General features: G+C 40.3%; 2 protein-coding genes across 2 annotated transcripts in view; one reads left to right on the forward strand and one right to left on the reverse strand.

Annotated features, from left to right (window-relative positions):
* Window positions 1-15,135, forward strand: part of DZIP1 (DAZ interacting zinc finger protein 1) — a gene marked incomplete at its 5' end in the record, with an annotated part of 33,878 nt that extends 18,743 nt beyond the window's left edge. Inside the window, 8 exons of the mRNA XM_009080023.1 lie at window positions 5,047-5,192; window positions 5,528-5,723; window positions 8,460-8,589; window positions 8,782-8,826; window positions 9,640-9,842; window positions 10,169-10,296; window positions 14,119-14,293; window positions 15,053-15,135. Of these exons, the coding sequence (XP_009078271.1) occupies window positions 5,047-5,192; window positions 5,528-5,723; window positions 8,460-8,589; window positions 8,782-8,826; window positions 9,640-9,842; window positions 10,169-10,296; window positions 14,119-14,293; window positions 15,053-15,135 (1,106 nt within the window). The remainder of the gene's footprint in view (window positions 1-5,046; window positions 5,193-5,527; window positions 5,724-8,459; window positions 8,590-8,781; window positions 8,827-9,639; window positions 9,843-10,168; window positions 10,297-14,118; window positions 14,294-15,052) is intronic.
* Window positions 15,136-17,651: 2,516 nt separating this feature from the next.
* CLDN10 (claudin 10) lies at window positions 17,652-26,749 on the reverse strand. The gene is made up of 4 exons (XM_009080022.1): window positions 26,584-26,749; window positions 26,338-26,419; window positions 18,697-18,804; window positions 17,652-18,025 (listed from the first exon to the last, which is right to left on the reverse strand). The coding sequence occupies exons 1-4, from the start codon at window positions 26,717-26,719 to the stop codon at window positions 17,911-17,913; spliced, it is 441 nt and encodes a 146-aa protein (XP_009078270.1). The 5' UTR covers window positions 26,720-26,749; the 3' UTR covers window positions 17,652-17,910.
* Between the last annotated feature and the right edge of the window lie 132 nt (window positions 26,750-26,881).

The following is a 26,881-nucleotide window of genomic DNA, read 5'->3' on the forward strand; positions in this document are numbered from 1 at the left end:
TGCTCTTGAAGTGTTGATACTCATTCAATATTTAATCTTTGTTAGGTCAATAATATTAGGTGGAATTGAAGACAGTTGTTAAAAGCAAAGATACTAATTACATTGTCCATTAAAACCTTTGTCTCAGTCTTCAAACATGGTATGGACCAAGGCCCAGGTATCACTGGGGACATAGCTGAAGTATCTGTGGAAAATGTAGTCAGAGTACTCTTCCTAGACAGTTAACAGGGAAAAGGGGCATCTTCAGAGTTTGATTCAGCTGAACTAAGATTTGAATTGCATTTTGAAGTTGCCTGTGTCTCTTTGATGACTGTGGGAGTCTGACGATTAGGCTCCTTACTTAGAGGCCTCATGTAAGTGTCAAAAATTTATCATATTTAAGAACATTGGTTTAAAATTACTGCTTATATGCAGTATGTGATTTCCCAGTGATTAGTTAGGAGAAGAATATATGAAGTGTATTAAGTCAAAAATTAGAGTCAAAATTACAGGTATCAGATTAAGTCTGGCAGCTCTTTGGATGTGAAATTTAAGTAGAAAATAAGGGAGTATATAGCAAGTATAGCCATGCCTTACATTCCTTATATCTTTAAGAAGTGCAGCAGTTTGCAACAAATAAATTGTACATTTTATCCTGGGTTTTCATATTGCAAGTTCAAAGTGCCTACTGTAGACAAGACTCCACTGCAAATAATTGTAACACTTCTGTTCAGGCTAGAAGTTCCTTAGTATTTCATATTTCAGAGTAAATAGACAGGATTTCTCCTTTAAATGTCATTTATAGTGACAGAGGTTTCTTGTGAAGGATGGGGCAAATGCATGTTGGCCAGAAATACTGACCAATAAATTGTTTTCTCCTGCAATGCCTGTAGTTGAGTGCTGAAAGTACCAATTGCCTACCTCTATATTTATGATAAACCCTAGAAGAGACTTAAGGTCTAGTTTTCATTGATACAAATTAATTTATAGAATTTTTAAACCCCGAATTTTTATTGGTCTACATATAATAATTTTCTTGCATCTCATATCTGAAGTTAATGAAGTTGTAAATAAACTGTACTCTGGCTTCACTTATGTAAAGCAAATTGTACCTGACAGCTTATAGAATAATTTCAGTGTGTTTAGGAAGCTGTTTTCAGCAGAGAACATTCCAAGATTTCTTTAAAACACCTGGTAGTACTGAATCTCAGTAAACTGGAGTGATTGAAGATATTTTAAGTTGATTTTATTGGAAATTTTCATATATATAAAAAATTCTGTCTTGCACATGTGGACTCAGTACTTAATAATTCTCTGAAATAATGAGTTAATATATTTTTCCATTGATTTTTGAGGATTTCTGTGTCTGTTTCACTTGCTTTGTTTGAAATTTTAGTGTCATATTGCACATAAACAATATTTTAAAATAACATAAAATGCTTCTCAGGGGAAATTAACAATATTGATTTATGTAATCCTGGATGGCCCCATCATTGTAGATGTCTAAAATATATCCCACATGGCCTCTGGATGCCATTCTAGATTGATATGGGTTTTTCTGTAGTTGTGTGACATATCAGCTAACCTTGCACTGATGGCTTGAAGCTCTGCTATGTCTGAGATGACACCACACACCCATGTTTGGACAACTGAATCACTCCTGAAGTGACTACTGTATTAGGGTCTCCTCTACAAAAATGTACCCCCAAGGCAGTGAAGAGTCATGTTGCATTGGGTTTGTGGTTGTTAAGGAGGTTGTCAGCAATCAGGAGAGTTGACATCAGTGTGGGTTTTTTGCCTGACTTTTCCACTGCGAACCTTGACCTTCTTCTGTCCTTTTTGTCTGGTGTTCCTGTTCTTCCTCATTATTAGAGCAGGCACCCTTGGTGCATATGCTGGAGCCCATAGAGGAGCTTTCAGAAGAGGAAAAAGGTAATGATTGTTTCAGCTCAAAATACAGTGGCATGTGTTTCTTGAAAAAAAATATATTATTTGATACCTACAGTATTTTTCATTGTATTTCAGTATGTTTATGTGATTTGGATGGGAACATGCTTTGTGTCAGTCTCCTGTTTGCTATTGGTGCTTGTAAATATTACGATTTCCTTGTCCAAGTTCAGTGTTTTTATGAAAATCTGGATAACCTCTTCACATTCCATATTTCTAAAGGCACTTGAACTAAGGAAATTTTTGGCACTGACACCGTTGCAGTGTGTACTCACTTCCTTTTTAAAGTCTGCATCAGAGGATAAAGAGTCCAGGTAGAAGAAGGAAGTTGGTAGTGAAGGTTGAAGCTGCCAGCTTTTATAAATGCACCACAGATACTTTAACAAGTCCTCTTAAGTTACACCTACCCCTAAGCAGCCACAGCTCCAGCCAGGGTTGTGCAATTCAGAATGAAATCACATAGCTCAGCATTGGTTCTGCCTCATCTGAGGAAAACTTGGAGAAAGCCATGTTTACAGTGGCAGAACAGAAAGCACTGGATCATGCTGTGTGGTATTCTTCTCCTGCAGGCAGCTAACAGTGATACACCAAATAGCTGAATTGCGTTATCATCTGTACTCTGTGCAAAAATCAAAATCCATCTTGAACATTTCAGACAGTGAGTTTAAATTTTGAAGGAATGATGCTGTTTTGAAAACGAAATTGTCATTTGAATTCCTCTCTGTGTTGAGGTTTCCCCAGGGAAAATCCAGTAGCTCTGAACACTCTGAAGTAAAGGCTACTTGCATTTTTGCCGTTCTTTCTGCTATTTCTCTTGCTTGCCATCTTCTCTCTTGATGGATTGTCTTTGATTCTTCTGCTGTGCCTGAAGGCATGGCCTGCAGTGCAGAAGAGGGAAAGAAAGAATGCAGTCTGAAAAGGTAGACCAAGATTTTTTTGTTTTCTGTGACAGTCATTTGTAAGGGGGAGTGTGAAAATTCTTGACTTGGGACATTGTTTTCTAGGATTATGCAGGAGCTGAGACTGTGGACCAAACTTAAGGTCCCTTGTCTCCAAAGTTGTTAAATCTCGTATTTTGAGATTCAAAAATGAATATGAAAACAGTTCCTCAAACAGTTGCTCTGGCAAAGAGGATTTGGCTTGAGTTAATTAGCAAGAAGTAATATTATCATTAATTAGGATAAAGCTGGATAGTCTTGTCACCCAAATTAGTATGTAGTAATTAGGAATTTAAAAATTACTTTAAATGTATCTATTTTGTTGTAAGGATTAACATCTGAAAAGGACAGGATTTTCAGGAGGCTCCTGGGAGCCTTCTGCTTTAAAATGTCATGTGTGGCTTTCTGGGAGGATTTCATACTGCATAATGCATCGTGTCCTGACTGGGGTAGTCTGACAGCCCTTTGTTTCCTAGAGACCAGTGCTTTGCTTCTTCTGGGACTCAGCTCTCCAGCTCAATCACTTTTAATCCTATCTCTGTCACGGACTGAGTTGTCCACACAGCTCCCAAAACCAGATGAGATTTCAGCCAGATTATGTCCTCTTCAACACATATCTATTAGTATGGGAGCTGGACTCTCAGTTTTCATTACCTGTAGTTCATTCCAGGGTCCATCAGACGTCAGTTCCTCAAAATAGCCTAAGTATCACTTGTGTATCTTGAGGCTCTTTTGTGTCCTCTTCAGGGTGCTTATCTTTCCCTTAAAGAAAAATGAAAAGTAAATGGAACTGCTTTTTATGCTCTCATTGTTTAAAAATAGGAAAAGTAGCACATTTGTTTTGAAAGAAAACATTTGAAAGTGACAATATGGAATTCTTTCTTCATTTATGCCCTTGTCTGTGGGCTGGCAGATGACTCAGCCGCCCTGTAGAGCGTACTGGAAAGAGACAAACTCCTAACCAAGATCTAGCCTTTATTTCAGGCGAGTTGGGTTTATGGCGTGCTTTCCTGGGATATTTTATACCCCTGTATGTATGCATTGCCAGCTTTGCTGACCACTGCCAGACAGAAGCAGCCATCATGATTCCACAGATTATTAGTTCATTTAGTGCAAGTGGCATTCAGTAAAATTTCATCTTGCCAGTGGCACTTTATAGTCAGGTTCCAGGTGGGTGTGTTTTTCTGCTTTACTCACCTGTATGACCCTGTAATACCTTGGCCTAACTTAAAGGTCAGTCTTTGTTTTAGATTAAAGAATCTGTCTAGATGATTCTTTATGTCTTGTTCATGTCATTATTGACACTTGAAGCAAGGGAAAGAAGATAGGAACTGCCTGCTTTTAAGTGTGTATGTCATGGACTTGCACGGAAGAAAACACAACACAGAACTTTGTCCTTGAAAGAGTTTTGAAGATCAGTATTATCCATCTTGTGTTTTCCGTGAAACAGTCTGCCCCAGACTAAGGCTTTGTCCTTACCAAGACTTTTGAAGGAGTTACAACTTTACAAATAGGTGATTTTTATCAAAGAACCTCATGTTTCTAGTGTGTATGTCATGGACTTGCACGGAAGAAAACACAACACAGAACTTTGTCCTTGAAAGAGTTTTGAAGATCAGTATTATCCATCTTGTGTTTTCCGTGAAACAGTCTGCCCCAGACTAAGGCTTTGTCCTTACCAAGACTTTTGAAGGAGTTACAACTTTACAAATAGGTGATTTTTATCAAAGAACCTCATGTTTCTTGAAGCTTTTCTTGAGAAAAAGTTTGTCATATTCCTGTTGTAATTCCTGATAGAGTTCAGCTTTGATGTGAAATACCACTTTCAGATAATTTAATTATCAGAATAGAGTCGTCTTTTACCAGAGGTTTTCAAGTACAATACTAAAAGGAAAAATATTTGTTGCTAAATATTCAATCTTGTATCTTTACTGTGAGTCTGTAACAAGAACAGTAAGAGATACTTGTGATGGTGAGTACAAGGTGCTGAGGTGTAGAATCCAAGTGAGATGACTTTGAAAACGAGCCCAAGATTTTGAAAATAATACAACTCCATGTAGATAAAAAGTGCACATATATGTCCATGGTGTTTCTAAAGGACGCATGCTTCACTGCAGCTTTGTCTCATGTGCTGTGGATGTTTCAAATATCTCTTAAATGCATTTTTCCATTCTTATTTCAGAAGCTGAGAAAAGTGATCGTAAACCAGGTAGAAGTAACCACTATTTAATAAATGCTTTGAAGACTCATCCGTCTTTAACTAAAGAATTGAGAGTTGTTTTGGAGCAAGCCCTGGAGGAGAAGCTGGAATCCTTGGGAATTAAAGCAGTAAGATTCTTTTGAGTTACTTAAAAGAAGGACAGTCTTTGTCTTACTTCTTTTTCTGTTCTCTTTCACTCTTGCACCACAGTCCTCAGCCCATAAAATCCAAAGCTAAATTTCCATGTCATAAATAAGTCTTAATTCCTTAACCACTAACTTGATGGATGGCCACCAAGTTACAGTTGTGGAGGATATGGCTACACTTGTGAACAGTGTGACCAACTTCTGTGATTTTTCTACAGGTTTTGTCATATCTGAAGTTTAAAAGAGTGTAGATGATTGTAGAAGATAAATCCTAGAAATACTAGCAGCTGTGTTTCCAATGCGATCTGTTTCCTCAGGGTGTTCGCGGTATCCCAAACGATTGCTTGAGTAAGATCTTGCGCGTGGTTGAACATGCAAGAGAATGCAAAGAGAGGCAGGAGCCTGCTATGCACCGAATTCGAGAGCAGCTCGAGCGTCAAGTTAGCTTCAGGGCTGAAGAGAAATCCTCATCTTCTAGTAGACCGGTTTCCCATCTTCAGCTTCCTTCAGATGGTCACAGTGGGTTTTGGCTTTTATTTCATTGTCTTAGATTTTATAACTGCTACTAAAGATTTTATATAGCAATGTTTCTATATAGCTGCTTTCATGTTTTGTCATATAAATATTCTGTATGGTTATGGCCAACTAAACAGCTTTCTTTAAAGCCTTCTTGACATTGTGTTTAACTGCGGAAATCTGAGTTCCTGTATTGGCAAGCTATCTAGTGTTATGTTAAGAGTATAGCAGAAAATAGCCCCCCTTGCTTTCCAGCTGGTCCCTAGAGATCAGAGGACCTGGGTATGGCTAGGCTTAGTTTCTGATCATAAGCAATTCAGTACTGTAAGTTCTGCACTATTCAGCATTCCCAGATACACCAATAGTGTGGGTTACACTACAAGTCTGGTCTCATTTGCAATCACAGATTCACCAACCACGGCATCATGGCATCGATCCCTCTTCCACCTGGCTGATCACAGCAATAAGGGTCATTCAGTCTCTACTCAATAACTTACCACCCCCTCAGCATGTCATCATGTCCACAGTAATCCCTTAGCCACTCGTCTCATGGCATAGCTCATGGAAATCCCTTCACCATGTATCTTGTGGCTGTAGGCCTCATTCCTACATTATCCATCATGTAACTACAGTTGCACCTTCATTTTGGTGTCCCTGTCACACCTGTATATAGTCGATTTTTGGGATGTCTCTGTAGGGCAATTGCTCATACCTCTCCCCCCACACCTTCCATTATACCATACCCAGACCTTGTGTGTACCTGATGGATCATTATCCAGATTTTTACATACATGACTATTATCAAAGCAAGACTTATGAGAGTCAATATTAACAGAGCAACAACAGGATGAAGTAGTTTATTGAAAATCCCTGTAGTGGTGGGTGACCCTCTGAAAAGGGTGTTCCACCACTGCTGCTCTACATCCTCCTTAACGTGTTCCAAGACATGATTTATTTCTTCTGCATTGTGATGTATAGAGATCATTCTTAGGGCCATTTTCTCGGGTTCATGTAAACACTCGTTGTTACTCATTGTGTTGTAACAATCTCTTCACTAAGATAATGTTCATTCCGATAGGTACAGGCAACAAATCTTGAATTAGTGTATAGCTTGGATGTAACAACTAGTAGGATGATACAGGAGCTGAATCAATTTAAAGTCACATCCCATAATTCTAACAAAATGACACAAATATTTGTGTGTTTTGTTACAAAGCACAAATTTTTGTTACAAAAGCCCACGAATATTTGAGGGATTGCATGCATCTACAGCAGTGTTATCTACAAATATATGGTCACAAAGCATTCTCATTCAAACACATCCTCTTCCAATATATACAGGTATTGTCTCAGAAGTATCCTTGGGATGTATCTCAAAATGACGTTTGTCAAGACAAATGTCTTGGGCTTTGATGGTGTTACTGTCACAACTGAATCCTTGTCATTCCCATACAACACATGCACTAACATCAGTGGTTTGCTGTTTATTTCTGATCTGTCAGGCCCATTCTCTGTGTTCCAATGGATAGAGTACAGCCCATAATCCAGTTGGTTGGCGTAGATAAAAGAAGTGAGGGTCTTCACCCTGTGCATTGAGCTTGTTCATGTGTGAACCAAATTTGGTTTATGCTGGCAATGATTGCTCCTACAAGAAGGATAAACAGGCCTTAGATTGTTAACTTGGTCTTCAGTGGAGGTGTTGCTGGTGTCATTCCCAGTATCATTCCTGGAAAGGGAAGACAATATAAATCTCATCAGGGTTTGTCCGGACAGGTTACCCCTTGGTGGCTCAACTTGTTTAACTGCTTGGCCTAATGACAAAAGTCCCTTTTCCCACTCAGAACATCTATGTTCTGTCTCTTTTGAATGCAGTCGAGCTGAATCTCTTTGGTCCATGAGGGCCAGTTTGAAACATGTTGCAGGAAGCACCATGTCCAGCAGAACTCCATTCTGCTCAAGAGGGTCACTGGGGTGTCTACGACTGAGCTGTTGGAACAGCCTCATGTGCTGCTCAGTCTGTTCCCATGATTTTCCTTTTTTTTCACAAACATCTGGTGTTCCCATTAGCTATTGTAATTCTTTTAGACTAGACAGATTCTGCTCATGCTCTATTTTTTCCAGGGTGTCAGAAGCGGTTCCTTTAATCCACCAGTCTCTGAGGAACTTAACCTCCTACGGGCACTTGACACTTGGATGTAGGAATGTCTAAGCCTAAGGCTGTTAACCCATTCCTCACATTTTCTGTGCATGCATAACCTCTGCAGGGTGTTCTCCACCTGTTGCTATGTCATCGTGTTGCAAAAGTGTCACTATAGGCCTGACACCACACGAGGAACAGCCTTTGAATTCTGGGTCTGCTTGCATTCAAAAGAGCCAGTTGGGGTCATGAATAGCACAGTTTATTAATGCAGCATATGTGTTAAAATACAATTGCAATCACAAGCTTAATTGCCCAGGTCAAAACACTCAGCATAGCCGAGGATGCATTTCTTACCAAAAGGTGTCTGATCTCTGAGGACCAGCTGGAAAGCAAAGGGGTTTATTCCGTGCCAAATTGCTACACTGTTTAATGCCACACATGGTAACTGTGAACTGCTTTGAAGAAAAAAAGGTCTTTCTTCTTTTTTGTAAAACTATAATCTGCAGCAGAGACTACATCTTTAGTTGTAGAAATTAAATATAAAAGATACCAGACATTGTTTCTAAGAATGAGATAGATAACTTTTCTTGTAGATAAGCAGAACTTCAGTCAATTGGGAATCTCCCCATCTGCCACAGCACAGAAACCAGTAAAATGGTCTTCAACACCTGTGCATCCACCTGGCCAAAGAACAGCCTTCACAGAGAAGACATCAACACCAAAGTAAGGGGTGCCATTCTCATAGTACTCACACCTCAGGTAACAGTCCTGTGGGTTTGGGGTTCTGTGACTGATGTGAACATTTTCTCAATTGCAAGAATTGAGCAAAGAATTCACATAACTTCTGTATAAACTTGTGCTTGCTTAGTTGACTGTCAGTCCTGAAATGACTTGTCTTGTTATTTTTATATCCAGGGAGATTCTTGGAAGTGAAGTTTCCAGAAAGACATCTAGCATCTCGTATGTTTTGTTCTCCTGTTTTTTTGTAGATGTTTTTATGACTGAATACTCACAGCTTTGCCACACAAAAGCTATTAAGCTAAAATCATGAATGTTTTCTGAGCTGCATATTTCATATTTTGGTTTAAAGTATGATTCCATTTGAGTGTGTTATTATGATCCCTGAAAGATATCATGTTCTCTTTTCAGCAGGTTTATTCTTTGTTGAGATCTAGATAGGCATTCAATAAGATCAATGAAAACTTCCTTTAGTTTCATTCTTAGATGCTTTTTCTGACCCAGCTGAAAGCATTTAGAGACTTTAGTGGCCTATTTTTTTCAGTTTATTGATGTGTCCATTCTACAGCCAAAATTAAACACAATCTTCCATATTCCATTCACATCAAGTACATCACTTTGCAATTTCCTGCACTGAAAAGTTCCTACATTATTTCCATCTAACGGATGTCAGAACAGACTTTCTGTGGTGCAGGTTCCTTGACCTGGAAATTTGCTTTCCCTGCTGATCCATGAAAGCTTATCTTCATTTGCCTGGCTGGACTTGTCATATATTGGTCTGTTGTTTTGTAAAGATGGTTGCATAAATGGAAAAAGTCATATCTATACCTGAGAGAATTCTGTGGTAACTTTCTGAGTTTACTTAGGAGCATAATTTCTTTTAAACAGATTTTTGGATAGTTAGAATTTATAGGAGATTCTGGTTTTTCCACATAAGAAAAATGGGAAGGAAAATACAAGGAAGCTTAAATATGTATGTAGTGATGCAGTCACTGAAACACACTAAGTCCTCATGTTGTATGCCGTCTTGCTTAGAACACCACCATTCAGTTCAGAGGAAGAAGCTGATGAAGATGACATTAAACAGCCTTACATATCACCAGAAATACTGCAAAAGCCGTCAAAAACATCAAGCAGCAAAGTCTGTGCTTTTCAGAAGGCTTCTGGCAAAAGTGATATGGATGGGACAGAGGAAGGCGAAAGTGAAGAAGCTGGAACACCTGCTAAAACTCCAAAAGGTTTTCCACTACTTTTGTATATGGGTGTTGTAACAGCTGTGCATGATTTAACATTTCATGATCATATTTCTGTGTTAGAAAACTTAATGAAGGCAGACTATCTAATCTTGGGTGTACATATATAAGTGTGCACTCTAATGTGTTTCTGTTCGTGGACTCAGTGATGTGTATGCACACATCTTCTATAGAAATGCAGAAAAAGACAATATCTGTCTCAGAGAGGTTTTTTTACGAATTTTTACTCTGTGGAGGATTTCTAGAGGGTTTACAGCGAAGTCCCTTCCTTGTGAATGGAAACTGTCAATATAATTTTTTCTGACCTTTAGGAACTGTTATTCAAAAACTGACCAAGCAAGTTGGAGAGAGTCTTTCTAATCCAGGAAATAAGAACAAACCAGCTGGAGGGGTTAATGTTGCACAGGCATTTATTAAGCAAGAAGTGAAGGAACTGAAGGTATCACTTTTACTATTCATTATTATTACATTAAGTAATAGAACCATATATGTTTATGTTACTTATTTTTTTTCCATGCTGAAATCATCTTGATACAGTGGAGAAACTTAATTCTCAAAGACAATTGTGGGAGTTACACTTAAGTAGACTTCTTGGGTACATCTGCACTGGTATATAGAAAAGGGCTAGCAAGTGACCTCTTCATCCACTGTGCTGGTTTCGTTTATTCCATGACTGGTTTGGCTCACTAGAGCTAGCCCAAAGTTTGGGCACAATTGGTATCCTTCTTATCTTCTGGTCTAGCGCCATAGAGAGCCCTTCTTTACTTGCTTCTTGAGTGTCTTGTTTTGTGGGAGGAAAAACAAATTTGCTTATTTGATACTTCAAATAACTTTTATTTCTAGAAGTTTATCTAATATAGAAGTTTTAAATGCATTTTAATGAAGGGACAACTTCCATTGGTCTTTATTCTGCATGTCTACAGTCATGTATTTTTCAGACTACATCAAATATATCACATCCATTAAGTGTGAGTTCACAATCAGAATTCTAACACAATGTATTCTTTGCCCCTCAGGCTCCTGAGGTCCCAGTCTTCCCCTCAGTTTAGAGTTTTGTAATTGGTCAACCACTTTCATGCAAGTGGGTATTTGCCTGAACAGTTTTTAAAAGGAACAAAAGAATTTTATGTCAGTTTTAGTAGCTGTCATTCGGTTGAAGTAAACAGGCAGACACTAGTTCTAGCATTCAGTAAAATATTTTTTTGCAAAATAAGCAAAAACTACTTACTGAGAATCCTGTTATCCATAATAAAACTGATGCCTTAGGGCTTCCTGGCTGCCAGGTAAATCTGAAATTTATCACTCCTCCCAGAAACAGTGACACTTCCATTTCAGTTTCCAGAAAGTGGTGATTGTCTTAATCAGCTTTGGCTGTGATGGCAGGGTAATCACATTGAGCCTGTGTCATCTGAATTGCCATTGGTGACACCTAAGCTGTCCACTGACTGTGTGGGAGCTGCAAATCATGCCAGACTCAAGATTATCAACTCAGACATGACTATTACAGTGTAGTTTTCTGTCCAAATTTTACTTTTACATTCTTTGTAATATCAGATGATACAAGACTGTAAGATGTTCACAGTCAAGTTGACTGGATGTGACATTTTGTAAAGATCTATACTGTGGGCCATTGTGTTAAGGAATTTGGGCTTCAAGAACAAAGATCTGTAGCAAAATAAGCCTCAAAATCTATGTTTTAAAGATATCATAGTTTTCACAGGTAACCTCTTTTCGCACATCTCTCAAGCCCCTGAACCACAAGGCAGGGACTGCGGTAATGAAGTCCCTCCCATTGTGGGAGAGGATCAGTATTGAGACCACCAGAGGAGCCTGAACTTCTATAAATCCATAGACCCTGATGAGATGCTGCCCAAGGTCCTGAGGGAATGGACTGATGTAGTTGCCATGCTACTCTCCATCATAATTGAAAAGTCATGGCACTTGGGTAAAGTCCCTGAATGAAAAAGGGAAAATATCAAACCTGTTTTTAAAAAGAGTAAAAAGAAGGACCCAGGGGACTATTGACCAGTCAGCCTCACTTCTGTGCTCAGTGAGATCATGGAACACATCCTCCTGGACAGAAAATTACACTGTAATAAAAAAAGAGCAGGTTTAGGTTAGATACTAGGAAGATATACTTTACTGAGAGGGTGGTAGGACACTGGAACAGGTTGCCCAGAGAAGCTATGGCTGCCCCATCCCGGGAAGTGTTCAAGGCTAGGTTGGTTGGGGCTTTGATCACCTGGTCTAGTGGAAGGTGTCCCTGCCCATAGTGGGGGAGTTTGTCTTGCTGGTCTTTGAGGTCCCTTTCATTCCATGATTTTATGAAAAATATTTTTCCTATAAATCATTTATAATGCATTGTGTCCCTGATGGATTAGCACAGTGGTGTGTTCCTGTATGGACATGATGTGTTCAGAGGGAGTTTATGAACCCAGGGCAGGCATTGCTACGTGTTTCTGGAATCTTTACAGAAGAACACACCATCTTGTATTCTTTGGTAGTTATATATGAATGTGCATATGTTCATGTCCATATTTATGTGTTTAAATGTAGATGTATAGTTCAATTTAATTCTTTAAATTTCAAGTGGGATTTTCAAAGGTGCCCGAAGGCATAAGCCAAAACACCACTGGAGTGTGATGGACTCTCTGAAAATCCAAATGCTTTTTAGCATCAACACGAACAGCATAAATGCTTATAGCTGCTAATGGTCATTCTCAGAGCCCACAACACAATGAAACCTTTGTAAGGCATCCCATTGTCACATGCTTTAGAAAGGTCATGTTTCACAGGAGTTACTTCAGAAACGTTTTGCAGAAGATTAATTTTGTGCTTACCTGAAGCTGTGTAACCTGAGTTCACCTGTGCCAGACATCATGTGTGTTATGGTGTTCTGTGGAGTAAGTCTTCAAATCCATAACACTGTTTAGCATTTTTGATTGGTGCTGTGTATTTGCACTCAATCAAAACTGCAGTCTGTTCAAAGTTGACATTTTTCTCTGTATTTTGTACTTTCAACAATCATTTGGGACTTTGAGAATGTTTGAGGAAACTCTTCCTCCAGCACTTCTCTGCATATGTGACCCTGACTTTCCCATTACCACACCCTCCAAATGCAGCTGATCTCAAAGAGCACAGTGTTGAATCCTGGTATGTTAATAACACAGCACACTGAGCAGATCTGTCAGCTTTTGAAAAACTGTTTGCAGTGTTAAGATGGAATTGTGGTGCAAGGTAGAACATTAGTGCAGTCTCTTCCTTCTTTTGAGACACAGAACATGTTCATATTTGTTGATTTTTCTCTAGCATGTACACACCTTACATTGTTTCCTAATAGCATCTGAACCTTCCTTCTGTGCAATAGAAGTGCCTTCTAGATCCTTACTCTAATATTGTGAGACTCTGCTGAAATAAGGTTTTAGCTTTGTGAGAAATCATCTTTTGCTTTCCACAGTTGAGCTCTCTTATAATGGCTCAATTCCATTGAACCACATCTGATTGACAAATAGGGAAATGCCATGGCTTTTCTTTCAAAAGCTGAGCAAGATACTTAGTTCTCAGGCAGATGAGGTAAGAAAGACCATGGACTTTCTGCCTTCAGGTTCCTCTGTTTGACTCGAGTCTCATTTTGTGAACTTATTATGCAAATCCACCACTTAATTAAAATATGCTTGTACATGCTGACAGGGAGTCTGGAGAGGAATACAGATGTTAAGGTGGAGCACCCTGTGCGTTTTTTGATTTTCATTATTAATTTTCTCTTTAAATAACTTAGTTTTAAATTGAAAAAGTCTTTATTGCAGTATTTTTTCTAGTGTGACTACAGAATGCTTATATAGTGAACTAAACCTCCAGCTGGCATGGTAACATTTCATATATTTATTTTCATGTAAGTAATGCACATTCTAATGCTTAAAGGACTTCCATCTCAATGGAATAGCTCATATCTCAGAAGAGATAATCCTTTCTTTAAGCTGGACATGTAATACCTGAAAACAGGTTTCTGTCAGTTATAGAACAGGAAGAACTTTTAACTTTAAAAAACCAAACCACTTTTATCTTCAGAACTACAACTGTGAATTAATATCATTTAGGTAATTGAAATAATGTGGATTTTAAAACTGTGGTGATAGATGTCATAAAGGTCATGTGCCAGTGCATGTTTCTTTAGCAGTTTCACATTGTGGAGTTTATGGACGATCTCAGCACAACTTGAACAGATACAGGAAAAATGCATATTTTTTATTTTCCCTGTCAGTTAGCAGAAGTTGATGATGAAGATGATTGGGATATATCATCAGTAGGGGAAGACATTTTAATGATGAAAGATGATAGAGGTCAGAAGGCACCAGCAGTTCAGAAAAAGGAGTCCAATGCTGCATCTGTGGTACAGGCGTGGGGGCTTTCGAAGAAAACTGCATCAAAGGAGGAAGGTAACATATCCAGCCTTCTGCTTGCTAAGCCTTGAGTGATGACTGACACACCTAGAGGAGAATTTAAGTACACTTGTTGTTTAAGTACACATTGTAATTCAGTAGATGGTGTTTTGTAAGAAAAGAACAAGTAGGAAATACTATGTGCTTGGTTTTATACCCTGTAAATATATTATATTTTTAGGATACTTAATCATACATAAACAGCACACACATACAAATATACAGAGATGCCAAGAAACTTAAATTTGAGATTTAAAAACATAGTATTACCAGACTCCAACCTCATCTTAAAAATTAATCATCCAGGGAAACTTTCTTACTTTGTCTTGAGAATAATAACAACCTTTCAGGTTTGCTCAAGATATCTAAGTGACCTACCAGGGTGAGATAAATATTTAAACTACTGCTAAAGCAAAGGTCTCAGTCTTACATAGAACTCACACAGTAGTTGCTAGCCCTAGCATTTCAGTGTATGGAAAGGTTAAAGCTGTGTCAGTTACATAAAGATACTTCTGGTTATTACTGCAGGGAAAGTCATGTTGACACTGACTGCTTGCACTGTGCATTGTATTGTGTGACAAAAACAGTCTTCATATTATCCACACCTGGCGTTTCCTCACTGGTTGAAATTTGGGACTTCCTGAAGTCCACAGGTGTTTGTTCACATAGCATGTCATTTTATCTCATAGATAAATACAAAGTGAAAACACCCCCAGAAGAGTATTGATAAATTTTTTTGTCTGTTTGTTTTAACAGGCTTTCACGAAGCTGATACTACAAGCACGTTAAAAAGCAGCTTAGTCTCTGTAACAGACTGGAGTGATTCTTCAGATATATAATTGTCCCGTTCCTGACGGGAGGCACTGATTTTGGGATCTGCTGGGGCTGAAAATGAAGTTGAGAACATCAGGTGCTTCCTATTAATTCCTCTCATTGATCGTGTAATAACAAGGAATACTGTTTACAGAGCTCTTGTGTCTTTCAGTCTGAATTTGAAACAAGAATATTGAAGTACACATTACTGGCCATGTCTGTTTGGAAACTGAGAACAACTCTTCTTTCTCCTTGTCGTGGTTTAACCCCAGGCAGCAATCAAGCACCACACAGCTGCTGGCTCACTGCCCCCACAGTGGGATGGGGAGAGAGTCAAAAGAGTAAAAGCTAGAAAACTCATGGGTTGAAATAAAGACAGTTTAATAGAGAAAACAAAAGCCGCACACACAAGCAAAGCAAAACAAGGAATTAATTCGCTGCTTCACGCAGACAGGAGGTGGTCAGCCATCTCCAGGAGAGTAGGGCCCATCACAGGGTTATTTGGGAAGACAGATGCCATCACTCCAGATGTTCCCCCTTCCTCCTTCTTCCTCCCCCCTTTTATACTGAGCATGATGTTATGTGGTATGGAATATCCTTTTAGTCAGTTGGGTTATTTGGGAAGACAGATGCCATCACTCCAGATGTTCCCCCTTCCTCCTTCTTCCTCCCCCCTTTTATACTGAGCATGATGTTATGTGGTATGGAATATCCTTTTAGTCAGTTTGGGTCACCTGTCCTGACTGTCTCCTCTCAACCTCCCATGCACCCCCAGCCCTTGCCAATGTGGCAGTATGAGAAATGGAAAAGGCCTTAATGCTGTGTGAGCTCTGCTCAGCAATAACAACACCGTATCTGCCTTACCAGCACTGTGTAAAGCACAAACCCAAGACACAGACCAATACTAGCCACAGTGAAGAACATTTCCTCTACCCCAGCCGAAACCTGCACTCATGAATTCAATGGTGGAAGTCTTTTAATTTCACTGAGGTGAAGATGTTACCTCTAATGTTTACATTAAAGAATGAAATTGGTCTTGCAGGAAACCTGTTAAACAATGAACAGAACTTACTGCAGAGTATTACTTTATAAAAATTTTTAATTCATATTTTCTTGTATTCTATCATAAAGTTTATATAAAATTTTGAACATTGTAAAGAAAATATGTCCATGTATTTAACTGTTAAGTTTCTACCATGGTTTACAATAAACACCAAATTGAAAGAAAAAAGCCATAAAACTAGTTATTATTAAATGCCTCCCATTTGGGGAATTGGTTTTGTTTAGGGAGTGGGGTTTTTTTGTATTGGAGTTGAGTCTTTGTTAATATAAAAAGCACAGAAATTGGCAAAAGCATTAAAACACCAAGCCAATGTGAGGAGAGCACTGACCTGCCCTTGCTGTTCCTGGTTTGTCCATATTGGCTACCTTCTTAAAAACACAATAGGGTTTTGCTTAAATGAAGTACAAAAATAAGTAAAATAAAAAGAACCTTGAATGACTTTGTGGTTCTGATGTAATTTAGATAGTATCAGATAGAAAAGTTCTTCTATCATACTGTGCTGTTATTAAATAGGACTATTCATTTTTTATATTTACACCATTGTCCCAAAATAACCAATTTTCATGGAAACACCAAAGGTCCATCAGTTCAGGCCTCAAGACAAACCTGAGTTTGTGTCTGATTTTAGGGACTCGGTATAGAAAGCATTTTGTCTCCGATCTCATTTATTGACTTGTACAAATATTCTCTCAAAAGTCATCACATTTCTGTGGACAGGCAAAAAAGTGCTAGCTGAATTTTTGAATGGCTGTAGCTCAGTTTGGATTATCTAAAATGGTGCTGTTCAGCATTGCTTGCTTTTATTTGGTCACCCCCTCAGCAGACGAGCTGGTATTGCCTGGGGTTTTTCCTTCCCTTCTGGCTTGAGCCGTTCTGGAGCTGAAGGTGTCCCAGCACCCTGTGCAGCAGGAAGGAAGGAAAACAGCCCCCAGAAGTGCCTCGTGGCCAGCAGGGGTGAGTGCTGCAGCAGGGCAGGAGTCCAGTGGCACAGAACAAACACAGAATGTAGGAGCCATCTCTGAGCCTTGCTGTGCCCCGTGGGCTGCAGCCTCTGCTCTCCCTGCCAAAGCTGATGGTCGTGTGTGGTCATCTCATCTCCCTGTGCATGTTCTGCACAGGCCCTGCAGGACACACTCTTGTGATGGGTTTGTAGCAACTGGCCCTGGCTACTGTTAGTGCCTGCACCTGCTTCCCCAAATCCCATATTTATTTTCACCTAGTCTCTTCCTGTTCCTGTGGCACCAAATTGATTAAGTTGCATGTTCTTCCACCCTGTGGAAAGGAGACAAGAGCCTGCTGATTCCCACTGACTGTACTGTCAGGTGCTGCAGTTACCATGGGCTTTGCAATTCCAATGTCACACTAAGCAGTGGTGAAATATTCTGCATATTAACCTGCACTGAACCCATGTCAGAAACTGATGCACTGTGCAGCCTCTGTGCTGTGCTTGACACCATTCCCAAAAGCAACTGACAAACTGAATTAGCAAATACCTCATTTATTTTTTTTTCAAGAACGCAACATCAGCTCATGATTTCCAGGTATAAACTTTACAATACCAACATCAATCTTAAAATATTATATAATAAAATTTACATCAATATGTAAAAAGCTGCAAGTTAATATTTGTAAAAGTCATTGTCTTAGTGGTAAGTACATTGGGTCGGGGTGGGGGAATCACTCTGAATGAAACATACAAACTCATTCTTGAAACGCTTTGAGTCGTCCAACAGTGCAACTAAACGTAAGCGTTCTTGTCAAAGTGCTTTGGGGGGGATTTGTCTGGGACACTGTTGTGGACCTTCGTACGAGAAGACATCACAGATGTGGCTCCATTATATGCATACCCCCTCCTGGAAAGAAAAAAGAACCATTCACAGCTCATCCCACACACAGGTAGCATCTCTGTGTCCAGGCATAACACAAAGTGAGAAGATGTGTATAGGAATGTAGCTACAAATTTCAGGGGGCAGAGGGAGTACGTTCTTTCTCTGTATGGTCCCATTCTAGTTTGACATTCACTTTTCTATCCCGTGTTCACAGTTAAGTAAATTGGGGCCCAATCATTAGGCTGTGGCAGATTCTAGGTGAATAGTTAATCCTTCCAGCTGTGCCTATTCACTATCACCCCTCTTCTGCTGCTGGAGGTCCCACTGCCACCACCACTGTCCTTCATCTCTATCACTTTTGATCTGATGCTTTGGGATTAAAGACACTTGTCTATTCACACCTGTCAAGCAACGTTACCACTTTTCCTACATCAGTGAACGCATTGTTTCCTAGCAGTAATAAAGTAAAGAAGTATATATGACACAAGTATTTGTTCTGAGTCAACAGCTTTTCTAAATTACATCAGTGATGGACAGATCATTATCCTTGGATCCCCTTATTTTGTTTTATCCACACAATCTTTTTCTGAATCTCACTACGAAGTGTTTTGGAACAGTAATCAAACTGCATTACATATCATGGCTACAAACACACAGGTATTGATTTCTTTCAATAAGCACAACTTGTGTTTTACCTTGGAGAATTACTGTTTTCAGTTATTGAGAAGCAGAATATACTGCCACCAATTATGCAGAGTGAAGCTCCAGCCCATCCAATGAACAAAGCTGCTCCTAATTCATACCTACAGGAAGTCAATAAATGTGTTTAACAAAAGAGAACATGGATTTAACATTTTTTTCAGACTAAAATAACTAAATACTGTATTTTCCTGGATGATTTTCTATTGACACATATATTATTCATCACATAATCAGCAGCTGTACCATTCACACATGTTCTTTTCATTATTTCCCTCTGGTTCTGGAGGCAAACTCTGTTCCTGTCTTACCTGTCTGTGCAGCCAGCTGGGGTGCCTGGCCTCTCCACATCTCCCCCTGGATTGCTTGGCTGTGAGGTTACACCATTCTCTGACCTGATTACAGTGCACAGCTCCTGTCCTCTTGGTCCATTTCAAGTTTGTTCCTGTTGGCTCCCAAACTGGGCTGGGGCTTCTGCTGAGCCAGTGACTAGAGCTTCTGCCTAGAACTCTCCTTAACTGTCCCCTCTGGCTCTCAGGACTTATCTCCCTCTGTTCCTACCCACATACAAACCTGCTAAAACGTAAGGGGTTTGTGCATACATATAACATGTGTGTGCAATACACAGACATACCAGCAATATATGCATATACATACACAGACGTGTCTGATATATGCATATGTGGCTATGTAAATACCTGCATGCAAATACAGATGTACATGTGTGTACATATGCAACTGTGCATGTCCAGAAACTTTCTGCTTCCCTAGTCCCTGTGGCTGGATTGCAGCTGGAAGACACTGCTTGCCCCCCAAACCCATGGGCAGAGCTCCAGGTCACCAGCAATGGTCCTCTCTGCTGCCAGAAACTGCTCAGTTTGGCTCCAAGAGGAGACAGTGGTGCTTTAGGAGCTTTGTCCCACAAAGGTAAGTAAACGTTTCCAAAGCAGCAGTAGTAAATGAAGGAAAAGAAGGGCATGGGGATGAGATTCTTTTCTTTCCCCTCAGCTCTGGAGCTTCAAGATGACTACCAATTCATGGCTGCCATTTGTCTGCTCCAGTCCCCAGCTCTTTGCCTGAGGTACCACTCTTTAAAACACTCTCAGAATGACCTGCATTAGACCACAGGCCCAACAGTCTCCAGAGTCTCCTATTCCTCACTGTTAGGACAGATTGTGTGTCTCTTGCTCCTCTGCTCCAGTTCCCCCTTGAGGAGACCTTTATCTCCTTCTGACTTCTGGGATCCCGCACTGAAAACACAGGCCCTTGTGCCCGATCCAGCCAGGGTTATCAGCCAGGTGTCTGTGCTGATCAGGGCTTTGTTACTAAATTATTTTATTTATTGTAATCTGTGATGAGGCAGACAAATGAAAGCCTCAGCTTGGCAGCTTGTCTGTACAACTGAGAGACTGTGCAGTTGCACTTTTTGGCTACCTCTGAACATTTCCATGTGAACAGACCCTAATTTCACATTACTGAAATATCTAACCAAAAATACCTGTCAGCTGTTCTGCAAAACTTGTGTATTTACAAAGGCAGCACAGCAGAAACACTCAGGAATTGCCTGTGAGCTCAGACACACAGAACAATTATATAATGACTCCTATAATCGGTCACAAGGGGGTGAACACTGGCTGAGGAACAAAAAAATCACTCTTCCACATTTTCTTGAGAGTCTAACCAGAGGTAAAACACAGGCTTTAAAAAAAAAAAAAAAGTTCCACAGAGATAAAAAGCCACACTTGGGACACCTGTGCTAGATGCTCTGGGCACCCAGGCTCAAGTCACACAGGGGCTGATTGCCACAAAGCAATGGAGACACTGGAGCTCAGAAGTAGAACACTCTGAGAGCTTCCACCCAACTCTCCATGGCCCCACTAGTGCTCTAGCTTCTAGGCTCCTCCTTTCTTTTTCTGTTCACATCATCAAAGTAGAGATTTTATTTATCATCCTTTGCTAAAAATGGATCAGATTCCCCCAAACATTCTCCATACCCAGCTGTTGGGGATTTGATTAAGTTTACTTCTAGAATATTAAGAAGTTAATTGTGTAGGTTTAAGTTTAATCATAATTTGGTTACACCTTAGCATAGGCAAACTTCAAGTGAACTCTATTTGTTAGCAGGAAAGGCCAAGCAGGGGAGTAAACAGAGAAAGGCTGATTATCTTCAGATAAGGGTTAAGACCCTAGAGGGCCCCAGGGCTGACCAAAGCTGGAAGATAAGAACAATTAATGTCCTGCCCACGTGGACATGGAGAAAGAATCCAATGAGGTATTAGAAGACACCACACCATAAATCACCACTGGACCAAGAGGTGCATGCAGGACACACGAAGAGCATATGAGATCACGTGCACAGACTGTGAGGGTATAGAGACTCAGGGATTTATTTGTTCCAGGTCCTCTGGAGGTACCCAGCTTGAGCTGAAATAAACCACCTCTGCTTCAGAACTCAGGGTCCAAACCCATCCTTAATACCAGCATGGGGCTTAGGCATCCAACCTCCAAATTAAACTCCTGGAAACCATAGCTCAGCTGCCTTTCACCCTTGCAAACTGTACTCAGTCCCATTTGACTTCAAAATCTGCCTAACCTGTAAAGCTTTATTTCTAGCTATGTTCACGTTTCCAACCATGCACTACAGTTTTCACAAGACTTGAGATTTCTTTCTGCCTGTTCAAACACTGTGGGGTTCTCTGGTCAGAAGCAGAGATCTACATCAGAGCTCATCACCTACGATCCCATAACAGTCAATGTGCAAGAGATACACACAAAGTATACACCTAAAACACCTTCAAGGCACCTCTTCTATTGAGCTCTACAGGCAGATCAGAGTGACTCACTCTGATGTGAGGTAAGCCCCATCTTGGGAATCCTTCCATCCCTGCACATACTGCCAGAGCACACCTAAAGCATGTGGATCAGGGTTGGACTCCCCACAGAAGTTGGTGCAGAACACCATGGTGCTGGACTACACAGCTAGACCAAGACCCAGGAAGGCTGTTGTAGTAACAACTTACTGGCCAAGACCATTCGCCTAGAAAGTGGGAAACACAAGTTCATCTCCACATTTTTGTCTAGCAACACTAAACAGTTAGCCAGAGGCTGATGTGAAGGAGTAAAGGAGACAGGTCATCACCTCCCCTCCTGAAGCTCTTCAGCTGTACAGAAAATAAATCAAGATTATATTTGGTTTAATCATGTGGAAAGGGGTTACCTGACTGTTGCCTACTAGTTGGGAAAGAAGACATGAGGTCTGGCCTTTGTTCTTGGGATTGTTTATATTTTTTAAGCAACATTTGTTACTATCACATGTATAACCAGATTGTGTATATGGTCCCTTCTCGGGTGACTGGCACACCACTAGGGCAATGAGTTGCAGAGGTGAACTAATCAGTCTTTCCTCCACATCTTTAAACAGATAAAACAACATTTCTAATTTATACTGGTGCTTAGGAGGAAAACTTCAAATTTGCATTTGCATATCAGCATCAGCATGGCTCCCTGGATTTTATCCAGTCTGTCTTTTAGCCCCTGTTCAAACCGACAATGTCACAAGTGCAGTCCCACGAGGATCAATATTGGGCCCAACACTGTTTAATATCTTTATAAGTGATCTGGACAATGGGATCAAGTGTACCCGGATGGAGTTTGCCAATGATACCAAACTGAGTGGGGAAGTGGATGCTTCAGAACTGAGACCCAACCCTGCAGGAAGACATGCATAGGCTGGAAGAGTGGGTGAACAAGAATCTTATGAAGTTCAATAAGGACAAGAGTAAGGTCTTGTACCTGGGAAAACATAATCCAGGAGAGCAGCACAGGCTGGGATCTGCATAGCTGGGAAGCAGCTCTGTGGAGAGGGACCTGGAGGTCCTGGTGGACAACCAGCTCAATATGAGAGAACAGTGCTGGTGCTCCAGCAAAGAAAGCCAACAGGATGCTGGGGAGTATCAACAAGGGCATCATCACCAGAGATCAAGAAGTCGTTGTCCCACTCTACTCAGTGCTTGTCAAGCCATACCTGGAATACTGTGCTGTTTTGGTCCCTGCTATGCAAAAAGGATGTGGACAAGCTGGAGAGGGTCCAGAGAGGGGCCTCAAAGATAATCAGCGGACTGGGGAGCCTGTCACATGGGGAAAGAACTGAGTTTATTCAGCCTTGAGAAAGGAATGCTTAGGAGAGACCTTATCACCATGTTTCAGTATTTAAACAGCGGCGACAAAGAAGATGGAAACTCCCTTTTTACAAGTAGTCACATAGAAAAGATGTGGGATAATGTGTACAGCTTACTCCAGGGGATTTCAATTGGACACATGAGGACAATTTTTCACAGAATAATCATAATAATAATCTCCTTAGGGAAGTGGTGGATTCCCCAGTGCTGAGCATTTTTAAGATTTGCCTGTACTGGGCCACCTTGTTTAGACCATGCTGTTACCAAGAAAGACTGGACCAGATGCTCCTTGAGGTCTTGTATAACCTGATATTCTATGATCCTAGGATCTTTTCAGCATTTAAGAAGCCAACCCTAACCTCCCATCAAAATTCAGTATGTAAAAAAACTTTACCATATGAAAAAACCCTTACAAACATTGGTGCCTCCAGAAAAAAGGAGATAGGCTTTTTTAGAAGAAAATTCTGCACTTGCTGTTTTCCCCTTCCCACTTTAACAATAAAATCTTTGCAGCAAACACACTATTCTTAAATTTCTGGGTTGCAAGAACCAAAGCAGTCACTCTCCAAAGTCCATGGCTGTGTATCCACTGTCTCCAATCAGAGAAATCAATCTGATCAGAGATCACTGGCAGTTCAGGGGGGGACAGGAAATTGATGAAGAAGTTTAGAGGTGTTGACCACTAAGGACCACAAGCATCCAACTGCAGAGAACTGAAAGCCACCTTCAACTACACTGACCAAGCTGGCTCAAAGCAGATTTTTTTTCTGTAATCCAGGGAGGTAGAATGCAGTGAAAGAATGAAAGTACAATACCAGTGCAGAAGAAAATTATTCCAGTTGTTACATACATTAGGACCACAAAGTAAACTTCCAAGCAAACCAGTGGAAACTTCATCAGCTGACTGGAAATTGGTGTACATAAAGGGCATACCTACCTCTCTACCTACAGAATCAGTACAACTACCCAAGAGAAATACACATTTTGAATGACTAATTCTTATGATTCTTGCAAAAAGAAAAATAGATTAAAATCTATCAAAAGAGGGAATGTGTGAACAGTGCACAGTCCATTCAGAGACATGAAAGCTGAAGGGAAACAATTTTCTATAAAAGAAAATGGGACTTTAAGCGGATAATTTGGATAAACAACCCTATTCATCAGTACAAATAATCACAATTATGGAGTTCAGACTGTGGCAAGAGACTAAAAGGATAAGGAATATAAGCATTGGGGTTTTTCTAATTAAAAATAGTAGTGACAAAATAGTTTTCTAAGAGAAGCTGTGGGAGCAACTCCAGCAAAACAGAAGCACAGATTTTCCCCTATTAAAGGTATCTGAATAAGAATGAAATACATCTTAGCTGCAAGCACGAACACATCCCACACTGTCCCCAAGACTCTGGACATGTTAGGTAAGGTCAAGCAATTCCTTTGGAGCTGGTTTAAATAGGTAATGAAAACTATTGCATTGGGACATAAAGTCCAGCCTAAGATTTCTCTCTAAGTAAGGAGGTTTTAGTGTGGCCCCATGGTGCCTGTGGTACCTTAGTTAGGTACATAATTCAAAACAGGAATCTCCTGGGAAACAGCCTTAGGCAGGTCTCTGATTCCTCCTGCATCCATACAGAGCCAGGGTGTCTCTTCCAAATGCAGAAGGCTGGAGGGAAATCCAGATGGCTGACATGATGCTAAACATCTTGTGTCATTTGTTTCCCCCAACAGTCTCTCACGCCTGTCTTTGACACTGCCAGAATAACTTGAGGAGAGAAATGCACAGTAAAAGGCAAAAGACCGAAACCTTCTCTCAGAAAAGAGCCAATGCCAGATTTCCAAGATATACCAGCAAAGCATATTAAATGCTTCTGCAATGCATATCAAAGTAAGAGTTTAGAGACAGCAGCAAAATGCACGACTCCAACACATTTTACATTGGTTGATAGAGAAAGGAGCCAAATGCTAGTTGAATCTGACGCACAGTCAGTGCGTGAGCTGCACACACCGTGCGCAAGTCAAATTACAACTCTGGCTTTCCTCTCTGCCCTTATCTGTGCCGTGGTGATTGTGTGTGCCCACAGCTGAGCTGTGCTGGCTGCTTGGGAAAAAGGTAATTTCTGCAGAGACTGGTTTACTACATTTCAATATTGAAACTGGATTTCTCATTCCTTCACAGTAAAACTCTGCTGTGAGGTCTCCCTGCTCTTTTGCAGCAGATGAGCATAGGAAAACAGTGCAGGAAAGCAACTTCTGGCAACAGCCATGGTATTTTTCACTAGGAACAGTAAGCCTGATGAATAATTAACTTCTGTCTATACAGCCAGGGCCCATTTCCTTCACAGAACCTCACATCCTTTTTTCTTTTGGAGGCCTTTCAATCCTGTCTTCATTACATCAAGTAAGCATAAACTATAGTGGAATTACAGAAAAAACTAATATGAACTTGTTTGCAAGAGAGGAGAAGCAGTGTCAGCCCTGCTGCAAATTTGGATCCACTTAGTCTTATTTATTGAGATTATTTTCTTTCTATTGAAGAAACATAAAGGCTCAGTGTTCCTTACTTGGGTCTCAGGGAAATGTATACCCAATGTTTGACATATCCTGGGATCACCACCAAGAAAACTTTGAAATCCCTGCCTTTAAAGAAAAGTTTCCATAATGTATGAAGACAAAACAGGAAAGCCTAGGATGCTATAATTTACAGCCAACATTTTCAGGCTTCGTAGTTAAGATGTCAATCTAAAATCCTGGCACTGGTTTCTGAATAACTGCCTTTGCAGGTCCTGAGAACTTGCACAGCTTTAAAGGGAGGTGTTTAGGGGTGATCATTTTTTCTGGTATGGATCCTGCAATTCTATAAACACTCACTCCCTTAAATATAATTACAAGCATAGACAAACCATTTGTGTTAGTGCTTATGAGATTGTGGGTTATGATAAGGTTTATGATCCAAATTCCAGTCATGTGGATTTGAAAAATCTGTCAGCATAAAGGTACACAGAGCCTGCAGAAACCTCTCTGCAAAAGGAATCAAGATTGCGCAGTGCTCGACACCTTTATGGAAACCACCTTCTATCAAAAGCTCAAGGAAATAATTTTCTTCCTTCCCTATCGAATGAAGCACCTAATGAGTGCCTCTGTCTTGTGCAATCCTTTTGCTGCATCTCTGGCATAAAGGCAGACTTCACTCCTGATTAACCCCATCTGCAGCAACCTGTCAGGCCACAGTGAGACTGAGCACACAGATTACAGAGCAATCACCATACAGGAAAGTGTTTGTTCATTACATTTCAGCACACGGTTACTCCAGTTAGGAAACATGGTTAAATAAAACTGCAGCCCACTCTCCTCCTCTGCCCAAGAGGAGAAGCACCTGCTCTCTATCTAAATGGGCTTTGGTGCACAGTAAGAAACTTAAGGTCTACTTGTTTGAAAGATTTATGGGTATAGGAAAGTACTTACTTTTGTGCAACAAAAGAAGGATCAAAGAACTCAGACGTAATCCTGTTTGCATACAGGGAACAACTAGTCATAGAGCACAACCCTGAAAAGCATAAGACAAACTATTCAGTGGAGCCAGCAGAAGAGCTTTGGGCCTGACCCTGAAGTTAACGTAGTCACAGAGAATTGTGTGTGGGTTTCTGTGGTAAAGAAGCAGCTCTGGTATGACTTCAAATATGGAAGCTGAGAGAAATAAAGTATATTTACCAGAGAGTATGAAAATCAGTCCAGCTAAACAAGCTATTTTTGCTTTAGTCTGATCGGAGCCTCCGACTTTTGTACACTTCATCCCAACCAGTCCAAAAACAGCACCGAAGAAGCCCAGGCAGACAGCAGAGATCATCAGTCCTCTGCAGGCTTGGATGTAACCTGCAGGGAGAAAGAGTAAAGGCTGGTGTGAGAACTGAGAGCATGATGGGTTTCACTTACAGTTTCCCTCTGTGCAGCACCAGGCATTTACTATTGTAGATGGAATCAGACCTTGGCTGGAGTAATATTACCTCAT

The sequence above is a fragment of the Acanthisitta chloris genome, unplaced genomic scaffold, assembly GCF_000695815.1.
Source record: "Acanthisitta chloris isolate BGI_N310 unplaced genomic scaffold, ASM69581v1 scaffold1278, whole genome shotgun sequence".
Lineage (NCBI taxonomy): Eukaryota > Metazoa > Chordata > Aves > Passeriformes > Acanthisittidae > Acanthisitta > Acanthisitta chloris.